We start from the raw sequence: 11,069 nt of genomic DNA on the forward strand, positions 1-11,069 counted from the left end.
GCTTATGCAGACACCTGACTGGGAGTGAAATCTGCTCCTGGTCAGCCGTCCACCGGGGGCCAGAGATAGCTCCCTGCCCCCAAGAGTAGCCTGCTGCCAGGGCAGGCTCTGCCACAGGACCCTGGGCAGGGATTATATCCCCTCTCCCCAGCAGCAGGGAGCTCTAAGCCCCATGCTCCAGGACTGTGATTGGGGAGTAGGGGCTGAGAGACCCTTATTTCCCAGTGGCAGCTCTGTGACCACGGGGCCAGTGCTGGGAGATATTTAGCTTCCCGCACCAACTCCATAGAGCTGGCACTTGGAGATAAGGTTCTCCCAGCATCGGCCCCACAATCACGGAGCTGCAGCTGGGAGACAAGGGTCTCCCAGCCCAAGGCCCATGACCACAGACCTCAGGTTGGGAGATAAGCATCTCCAAGCAGTAGCCCAGTGGTCCTGGAGCTAGCACTGGGAGCTGCCTGCTGGCGGGGGCTGGAGAGCTTGTTTCCCCACCAGCTCCATGCTCAGAGCTGGGCAGGGAACAAGCTCCCCAGCCCCTGTCTTATGTGCCTGGGTGGGGACAATGTCCCCCTGTGCAGTCAGCAGGGAGCTTCCAGCCCCCATTCTGCAATTATGGAGCCAGGGCTGGGAGCTTGTTCCCAGCCCCCACTCTGCGGTTGTGGAGCTGATGCAGGGAACAGTCTGGGAGCTTGTTCCAAGCCCCCACTCCATGAATGGAATTGCAATTGCAGAGCAGGAGTTGGGAGTTCCCTGCATGGGGACAGTTCCCAAGTTAATCCAGATAGCCCCAGGCTGCGCAGGGAAGCACATACAGCCTGAAGGTGGCTGAGGACTCTCCTGTTTTGGGCAGTCCCCAGCCAGCTCCAGGCTGCACATACAGACTTCCCCATGTAACCTGGGACTGGCCGGGAACTGTCCCAGTCAGAGGACGCTCTCAGCCCCTGCTCCTGCCCCTGCCCCTGCCCCTGCCCAGTCAGGGGAAGCTCTCAGCCCCTGCCTGGGGTAGGTCCCAGCCCCCTGCCCCAATCAGCCAGTGGGGCAGCTAGGAGCAAGCTAGCTACTAGCTGCCCCACCAGCAGATCATAGCAGGGGAATGGCACCTGTCCCTCTCCTGCAGCTCTTTCCAAGCCCCATGGCCTCCGATCATGGAGCCAGGGCCAGGAGTTCCCTGCTGCTGGTCCAAGAAGACATTTTCCTCACTCCAGCAGCAGACAGGCCCCTGGGGCCAAAAAACAGCTGTCTACTGACCCAGTGCTCCCTGCCAGCCCCTGGGCTATCACCCAGGGGGAGCCTCAAGCTCCTCCCACTCGCAGTAGGGGTCCCTTGCAGGGCTGCAGGGAACTGGGAGCAAATCTGCTCCCTAATCTTGCATGTGTAGACACCTTCCCAAAAACCCTTACTCCATAGTAGCTTACTGCACAGTAAATCTAGGCTGAAGTAAATGCATGTGTAGACATGCCCACAGGCTCTTTAATCTAGTAGAGGAAACACAAAAAAGAGCCAGTGACTGGAAACTGAAGACCAGTGAATTCAAACTGGAAATAAGATTCAATTTTTTTTTTTTTTTTTTTACTATGAGGGTGATTACCCACACTGGAGAGAAGTTTGAAAGGAAGGGATGTTTTCTCCATCTTCTGCTGTCTTTGACTGAAGACCAGATGTTGTTCTAGAAAATATGCCTTAACGAAACATAATTTATACATTTTAGTCAAATGCAAGTTATTGGTGCGAGTAACTGGGTGAAATTTAAGGCTCTCTTATATACAGAAATATTAGGCTACAATAGATGTGTTTATGGTCCCTTCCACCCTTAAATTCCATGAATCTTCCTTTTCTGTCAGCTTCAACCTTAGGATTTTGCCAAACATACCTCATGGTCTTGGAGGTTCTCTTCTAAATGAAGAATCTCTTTCAAGGCAGCAGCAACTACCTTCTTCCTCTTCTGCAGGAAATCTTTCTCCTGTGAGCACAGGTCAAATCCCAAGCGCATGTCTAGGTTTTCCTGGCTGACACAAACAGAGACCCATCTATGAACAGACACCAACACAATACCCAGCAGGGATAGTTTCAGAGAAAATCTGCAGACAACTCAAAACTGTGAAAGATTATAAATGCTTTGGAAGAAAGAAGTGGAATTCAGAAGGAACTTGATATGTTGGAAAAGCTGGGCTAGAAACAACAGGAAGTTCAATGCTGACAAATGCAAGGTGCTACACGCCTAGGGAAGAATAAGCAAAAGCACAAAGATAAAATGGATGATAACCAGCTAGGTGGCAGTACTGCAAAGAAAGAATTTGGGGTCTTGATAGATCACAGATTCAATATGAGCCAGAAATGGGATACAGCTACAAAAAAAGTGGTTCTCGGCTGCATCAACAATAATTTTGAGACTGTTGAGAATGGGAGGTGATAGTGCCACTCTCCTGAGCACTCGTTACGCCTCAACTAGCATATTGTATGCAGCTCTAGGCTCTACATTTTAAAAGGATGTGGAGAAGTTAGGAAGGGTCCAAAGTAGGCAACCAAAATGATAAAAGGCTTGGGAGGCAAGCCATCCAAAGAAGGGTTGAAATAGGCAAGTTCAGCTTGCAGAAAAAATGATTAAGGGGTGAAGCATGACTGCAGTCCTCAAATATTTGAAGGGCTGCCATAAAGAAGATGGAGAATACCTTTGCTGCAGAGCATAAACGGTGCATGCCCCTCGAGGCTGGGAGGGGACCATTCTCAGCTGCAGGCATATGAAGCAGAGACCCATAACTGGCTTGGTTATAAAACAAGATTAAGGAACTGGGACATATGTTGAGGGGAAAAGACCATGGTTCTCAACTTTTTAAACCCAAGGCAGCCCTCAGAAAATGCCAGTTCTCAACTTTCACTCATTTCTTGACTATGGAGAGAGTATAATAGAACTCTGCTGATGGAAAGAACTCAGAAAGCACTGCAGGTCAGAATGTTTTTGATGCTATAGATTCCTATTGGAAATCCCTGGGTTTATCTTGTCAATCATGTGTAGGTGTTTGCATACTTAGCTTTAAGAATATTGCTTGGTACACTGAAAGAATTTCATCACTGAGTTTGGTGCCATCACTGAGAATCACTGGCATAGGGTGACAAAAAGAAGAATTCTGGATCTGCAGTTAGGGTATGTGATGTGTGGAGTTCTATTTGCAGGCCCCAGATGGCAATGCAGAATGGAGGGGGTTGGTTTCCCATGCTTCTGTTCTTTGCTGGTTGCTGGGGCTGGGTGGGAAAGGAATTTTTTCCCCTCCAGTTGCTGTGGTGTTGGAGGGGCAGGGGTGGGAGAGATTTGCCTTAGTCAGAAGCACTGGATGTTATCTACAGCCAAGGTTGGGGATTTTGACTGGGGTATGTCAGTGCTTCTGCTGGGACTTTACCCTGGAGGATCCTGGCTAGATGGGGCTTGCTTCTCTAATCAGAGTCAGACCAAAAACCACACTTGTGATCAGGAAGAAATTTTACCCCATGGCCAGATCAACATGGATTGTGTAGGGTTTTGCCTTCCCCTATAATGGTCCTCTTCCACAGACTTCTCAAACATGTTTCAACAAATTTCCTGTCCTTGGAGTGACAGGACATGGACAGTGCCACTCTATTAAGAGTGGCAAACGCTTACCACTTTTACGTAACACTGAACCTGGCGCTGCTATTAGATGAATCACATACGTGCCTAAACACAAAGATGGCAAACTTCTAAACCTGAAAGGAAATGTACAAATGATAAATAATTAAAACATCTTGCTATACAAGTTAAAGTATTGCTGAATTCTCTCTAGGCAAGACACACAAATGACTATAGGAAGTGATGATGATATTGCTAATACTTTGCTTCTATACATCTGTGTACCTGAAGGAGCTTTACAAAGGTAATTCTCAGGTTACTATCATTCTCATCTAATAGACAGGAAAAACAAGAGACATGCAGATCAGAGATTTACCATCTCTGCAATGCAGGCGGGCTAATTAGTACTGCTGAGTGACACTGCCATATCCCATGCTGCTTCTGGTTCAGAAGGCAGATTGCACAACATAGTGTGACAAGCTTGGCAGTGTCACTATCAGGCATAATAAGTTTCCAGGAGAGCTGACCTAAGTGATCTGTCCAACGTCATGAAGTAATTCAGAAATGGAACCAGAATCCAAGTTCTAGTCATGAGACCGCGCTCCCTCCCGCAACAGGAGCACACCTTCTTTCAAGATAGATGTAAAAGGCCAGTGAGCAATAGTCTGCTGCCTCCTTAAAGAACACCATTAAGAAATGTGTCTTACCAGTCCCATGTCTTGAGTTGCAGCTCCAAACTTGCTTCCTACGAATGGAGAATTTAGCTGAATTACAATTTATACTTATAGATTAACTCTGATGGATGAGTCTTCTAAATTCCAACTGTGCTCCTGACAAATACTACAAAAAAGCATGCAAATATTCACTACAATTTGCTGGTATAGTTACTACTTTTTATAAATATTTGCATAATCAAGTTACAGTGATGCGAACACTCACAAAGAATGATCTCCAAAGTCACATGGATGACAATAAGCACACACATTTTAAATGCACATGTGTATTACAAGCACTTATATATCCCTAATGAGAACTGAAATATCACCATTTGATTTGTAACTAGTCACCACTGCATGACAGTTCAAAATTGTAATATTAAAGTTTTGACTATTTTGAGGGAGTTGCTAACAATCCATGTTCTTGAACTCCTAAATAAATGTCTTTAAATAAGATTTTTAAAATGGCATTCAGCTCAGGCAGATTATGGAAGCTAAATTCATTAAACAGAATGCTTGGTGCTGGTTATTAGTTGAGTTCTACAAAATAGGTTATGTATTTTTCCTTTTCCTGGGCTTCTGGTGTTTACATCACAGAGTCAAGGGCCATCATACCTTACCGGTGTATAATTTTTGCTCTAGCACATGCTCCCTATATTGATCTGCTAGGAACCGAAAAGCATATGAAACAGCTGTAAGAAGATCTCTCTTAATCTACCACAGTATCCAAAGAAAGACATATTCAGCTATAAATACCAAATACCAACTATAAATACCACCGGGGGACCCCGGTGCTCCCCCTGCTTGGTGACTGGTGCCTCCTATGTCTGGGGGGGGGCACCCGGGGTCCCCCTGTAGCCACTTGCCAAGCCAGGGGGAGGTGTGGGGAGGCCCCCCAGTGCACTCCCCGACAGACCCGGAAGTAAACCGGAAGTACTTCTGGGTTTGCTGCCGAGCACATGGAGGGCCCGCCCCCACACTCCTGTGGGATGCTCCTGTGGCATCGCAGTGATCATGAGCTGCACCTGGTACCTCCAGGTATGTAGAAAAAACTTTTAAAGCTGTGTCTATGTCTGAATCACTAATTCTCTGAATCAGCATCAAATCTTCAAATTCGGATTCAGCTAAATCAAATCAGGGACAGTGATCCGAATCAATGAATCAAATCACTGTCCCCGATTCAGGCCGAATCTGAATCGAATAGGGCCCGCTTTGCACACCCCTAATGTCCCCATCTCCAGCACTCGCATAGCTGCCACATACTTCTTCCTACTTGTATGTATCTAACCTAATAATGTGGTAGTGAAGCTACTCACCGTAGATGTCCCCACAACCACTCCCAAACAAACTGGACATGAAGATTTTGAGAGCAGAGACAGACACCAAGTCCAAAGCATCTACACCACCTTGTTTCTGGGTTTGCGCAGTGAGAGTGAGACTGGATGGGCAAGGCTGTGCTCTTCAGTAGTAGCCTCAAGAATGGGACAGAAGCAGTGTAGACACATGCCTCAGTATCCAAATTTAATTTTTCATACACTATCATTAGCAAACTTTGGTAGCGCTGCCAGACAAAACAGCTTAAAGCACTTCCTTTTTGGAACATGGGTCAGAGTGCTTAAACCTCAATAAAGCTATAATTGTCATTTCTGACTCTACCTTTCTGGACCATAAGGATGGGTAGGCATGAACCTAGGCACTGTCTATAGGGAGGCAGGCCCCCTCACCCTCCTGTCCCCTGCTCCCTCTTCTCCTGAAACCTTCCAGCTTCCGCTCTGACAGGAAAACAGAGGCAGTGGCACAGAAGCACATGACAGTAAGTGCAAGGCATTCTGGGAAATGTTACTCTGGAGCATCAGTGGAGTTTGCAGCTGCTGGGGGGAGGTCACTCCATTTTTTTGTCTCTGGAAACAAGCATTTTTTTGGCTGCTTGACATGGGTGTCTGCGGCAAAAATTAAGGAGACATCTCCCCTCAGCGACAGTAGCAAACCGCAGCCTTTGCCCCTGTGTGTTGCTCACTACCAGACCTTGCACCCTGAAAAGAAGGTACAGAGGAAGGAAGGATTGGCCAGGGCAAAGTCCTGGCCAGTTATGTTGCTGCTGGCTTTTTGCCTTCCCGACTTCCTTTCCCCAGCCCTTGTGCGTCAGGGTGGAAGCTTTGACATTGAGGATCTAAACCTGGGGTTGTCATCCTTTTGCCTACACAGGCCAGAGCTTGCCACCTGGCTGTGGCTGTGGGCCAGAAGTTTATGCTCTGCAGAGCAGTCAGCTGCCTGTATTCACCCTCACTGCAGATACCTGACCCCTCTATAGAAAAGGAAGTGCTAATGCTGCAGAGCAGCAGTGGGGGCTGCAAAGGGACTATGTGGCATGGCACAGCTCTGTACCACAGAGCCCCTGTGCTGCATTGAACCTTCACCAGCCAGATCCAGCCCAAAGACTGTAAGTTGCCAACCACTGAACTAAACAATTCCAGCTTATCAAGATGGTACAGCACTGGGAAAACAAGTAGTTAAAAAGTGCTGTGAATATATAGAATATATTAATGCATAATAATATCATATTATAAATTCTTATCTTTCCCCACCATGCTTTGCCCATGAACAAACATCCCACTATACATTTGAACCAATCACATATGCCAATGGTAGATTTTAACATTATTGTAGATGGAGCAAAGACTTTGTGGTCAAGTTCAAGTTAGATGCTCTGATGCATACATTTCTTTTAATATGTTGGAAAAAGAAGAGAGCTGACAGTAAAAATGGAAAATCTCTCAAGAGAATAGTTAATGAGATATGCTGGAGCCTGCCTCACTAACACTTACCTCACTTGTTACTGGTTTGGAAAAGTTCACATAGTCAAGTTCAGGTAACTTAATTGTTTTTAACAAAGATCTTACAGTTTAATAAGGATGGTGGGGTGGCGCAGTGGGACAAGCAGCTATGGACTAAGATGCGGCTTACCATGGTGGAGGTATGCAAACGGGGTGAGGCCAGGTGGCCACAGGGCAACTGAGGGCTATATCACACAGCCTTCACTTGTCCTTCTGCTGCCAGCAGTGACATCTGCTGGGCCCCCAGGGTAAGGTGTGTTATGGATTCTGCATCAGGCCATGTCCACCACTAGGCATGACCCCAAAGATCCTGGCCCAACAAGGGCCAGATGGAGTAGCTCTGCAAGTTAAATCCAGCCCACAGGTGATGTTTTTGACACCCCTGGTCTAGTCCAACTCCCTATTAAAGGATCATTCAGGATCATTCCCAACTAAACCACCCTAGACACTGTATTGTCCATAAAGATTTATCAGGATACCTTCAATAATCTCTTATCCTCCTTTATATGTGACACAGCTATTTCCAAATTACCATGTGTGTACTAAAGAATTGTAACAGGCAACAACCTACAAGGAGTAGTCAGTTAAAAAGGTGAAGCACTTACATGTACTATAGGAAGAATTGCTTTCACTTCCTGTCCCATACGAAGTAATTCCAGAGGCATAGTCAAGGATGCACTGGAGTTATTTCCATCCCCCCCATCATCGCTTGACCAGTGCTGAAAAATGTCATGCATTATGACCATAAGCAAAATGCACTGGAAATGAAATCATCTTGAATTTACATATGACATCCTTCTGCTAATGGATCTGAAGGTCCTTAATAAAATTGTGTTCTATTATTATTACTATTGAAATAAAACAAATTTTATTATAAAGTACTAAATAATAAAGAAAATGTACAATGCAGTGAATTCTTCTTTATTGCACACAACCTGATGAAGAATGAACTGGATTAGAAAAGTTGTCCACATGTAGCCCAGCCATGCAACTGGTCCACTAAAAAATAGCACCCAAAAAAATCCTGGCCTCCAGCCTGTTTCCTGGACCATCACAGCTACAGCATTTCTCCAACACTACCAATTAAAACATATATAATTATTTATAAACAAAAACTACAAAAATTGAGAGTAAATTAATTTAGGTAAGCTTCCACCAAACGTATCTGGGGTAAAAGACTACAGCTGTTTGACTCTTGTACCTTTTTGTCACCAAGAATTTTATAGAATGCCTCTGTCTCTTTACAGGCTAGTGGTAAATCACAGGAGGAATTTTTAAGTAGTAAATGTGTTACCTGCAGATGGGCATTCAGTTCTGGTTCCCAGTATGCAGGGTAGTGGAAGAAGAAAGATTCCACTAAGCCAGAGTCCAGTACAGTTTTCTGTGTTTCTTCATGTGACCCTTTCACTCTAAGCTCAAGCTTATCTTCTCCTGCAGATATAAGTCAAACAAACATGGAGAATGTTCTCAGTGGTGGCAGATGACAGAACAAGGAGCAACAGTCTCAAGTTGCAGCAAGGGAAGTTGAGGTTAGATATTAGGAAAAACTCTCTCACTAGGAGGTTAGTAAAGCACTAGAACAGGTTACCCAGAGAGGTGGTGGCCTCTCCATCCTTGGAAGTTTTTAAGACCTGGCTAGACAAAGCCTTGGTTGGGATGATATAGTTGGGGACGGTCCTGCTTTCAGCAGGGGGTTGGACTAGATGATACCCTGAGGTCTCTTCCACCCTCATTTTCTATGAGTCTATGATAACAGTGATAAGAGCCAAAATGATGGAGGAAGGTAAAGAAAAAATTCACCATCAGTCTATAAGCTAAGTATCTATGCCCCTACAAGTCCTCACTGGCCTTTGGCACTATGAAACTATGACTGACATATCTCCCAAAGCCCAACTATCTCACGTATTTTTTCCATCTTCGTACACAGAAAAGTTCCTCCAGAGGGCTCTGTGAATTTTTCACAAATGAAAAGAGAGCTTGTGCAAGTTAAAAAGACTGGGGGTTTTTTCCCATAGTATGTCAAAGTATGAAATGTCATGAAAGTGATTACAAGTAATGGTAATTTAAACAAGTAAAAATTCAAGGTATGAATTCAGATACCACTGTATCTCTGCAATAGATCTGCATTACTTAAAAATGAAAACCTTCGTCAATCTGGAGAGCAAACATTTAATTTCCTGCTCAAAGGTAGGTTTGATGCTATTTCAAAAGGGGACAGAGACAGTAGTGTTAATATGGAAAAGCAGTGAGAAAGCTCTCTCTCTCTCTCTCTCTTCCCTACACATGCACACACATACACATCATTGGTACCATAATTACTATATAAAAACAATCCTTAAAAACTAGGGAGCCTTTCTCTGGTGAAGCGTAATATCATTTTCACATTGGTCTGAAGAGGTACACACCTTCTAAACACTTTGGACTCCTTTCCTTGGTCACAGAAACTTCTAAACAGGAAAGTGGACGGCTCTGTGACAAACAATTTTTAAAAAGGGATGCAAGTTACTGAGAATGTTACCTATTGAAATGGAACCAACCCCTTGGCAATTAGTATCTTGAATCTAACTGCATTCCATATTTAGAACAACTTAGGACAGCTAATAATACACTCTTCTTTAAAATTATCTCATTTTATCACATGTAAAATGTTCTGGTAGCTGCTCAAACTGTCTGCTGTCTCCTAGGCAAATTAATGATATATTGATAGCAAAATCATTGATATGACTGGAAAGCATCATGATAAAAAGTCTGACATATAATTAAAAATATAAGTAGTAAAATATAAATGGATAAAGCCAGACACAATGAGTTTTGATAGAAACTCTTCTGTCCAAGAGATAGGGGTGAGACCTGCCATTACTCCACTGAAATGTTGTATAAGCAAGATATTTCTCTTCATGTCTTTGAAGTTTAACCCCCAGGACGCCATCACTGCAAAACATTCCTTCTAGGCAAAAGTACAATTTTTTTTACAACGTATTTCAGAAAGAATGAGAGGAGACAAGATATCAATCAAAAATGTAAATATTACCACTAGGATGCCATTTGTAATGAGGTTTTCTGGAGGGTCCAATCTGGAAGGAAAAAATATTTTTCACAACAGGCCAAATGCATTACAAACTTCAACCACTCTTATTTTGCTTTTTAATGAAGTGAGAATTGTCTGCTGTATGGAAGAACTTCCTAACTGTAAAAACAGGACAATGAAATAATGTGTGTACAGAAGTCATGAAATCTCTATGACAGAGATTTTCAAGGAGAGGCTGGATAGGAATCGATCTGGAGTAGATTAGGAATCCTGCATATGTGCAGAGATATGGATTAGAGGATCCAAGGCCTCTTCCAGTCCTATGAGTGTATAAAATAATTCTATAATCAGTTATGAGCTCGTTAAAAATAGCAAACAGAATTTGGCAGCATTGCCATTTTAGAGATATTGTTCTATATTCTTTCAATAATGTTAATTCTGTTTCTTTCATCTCTTATGACATAAAACATGTGAGGGCAATTGTGTGTTGAGAAAGTAACATGGAAGAATGTGTGCTAAGAAAGAACCTGATTTGTCTGAAACACAAAAGGCTTGACTCCCCTTACACTGTATACGAACAACTCAAGCCACAGACAGAAGTTATATTTCAAGGGGCCCATCACGCGACAAAGTGCTCTACAGCTGTGCCCTTACAGAAGGGCATGGCTGCAAAGCACTTTAAAAGGGCCCAATCCTGAAACAATCTGAATCCTCATTACACGAGGGTTCAGACATAGGTGCTTCAAAGCAGAACACCTTCATTAACTTGTGTCCGCATGCATCAGGAGCAGGAAACCCTGCTACCAACACTGTCTTCAGAAAGGGAGGGGGAGAAGGTTGTGGAGGGAGTTCCATTTGGGTTTTTTTCAGCTGGTGCTAGAGCGTGGGGAAGATGGATTGGAAACCCCCCC

At 44.2% G+C, this 11,069-nt stretch overlaps 1 protein-coding gene across 1 annotated transcript in view; it reads right to left on the bottom strand.

The window, feature by feature from the left end:
- The window catches only part of PLA2G4D (phospholipase A2 group IVD), a 61,066-nt gene that overhangs the window by 34,595 nt on the left and 15,402 nt on the right, over positions 1–11,069 (bottom strand). Inside the window, exons 6-12 of the mRNA XM_019519939.1 lie at positions 10,162–10,204; positions 9,536–9,599; positions 8,425–8,561; positions 7,736–7,849; positions 4,917–5,010; positions 4,288–4,325; positions 1,871–2,002 (exon numbers count right to left, since the gene is read on the bottom strand). Coding sequence (XP_019375484.1) covers positions 1,871–2,002; positions 4,288–4,325; positions 4,917–5,010; positions 7,736–7,849; positions 8,425–8,561; positions 9,536–9,599; positions 10,162–10,204 — 622 coding nt within the window. The remainder of the gene's footprint in view (positions 1–1,870; positions 2,003–4,287; positions 4,326–4,916; positions 5,011–7,735; positions 7,850–8,424; positions 8,562–9,535; positions 9,600–10,161; positions 10,205–11,069) is intronic.

This window comes from Gavialis gangeticus, unplaced genomic scaffold (assembly GCF_001723915.1).
Source record: "Gavialis gangeticus isolate Ggan-Ray unplaced genomic scaffold, GavGan_comp1, whole genome shotgun sequence".
In the NCBI taxonomy this organism is placed as follows: Eukaryota; Metazoa; Chordata; order Crocodylia; family Gavialidae; genus Gavialis; species Gavialis gangeticus.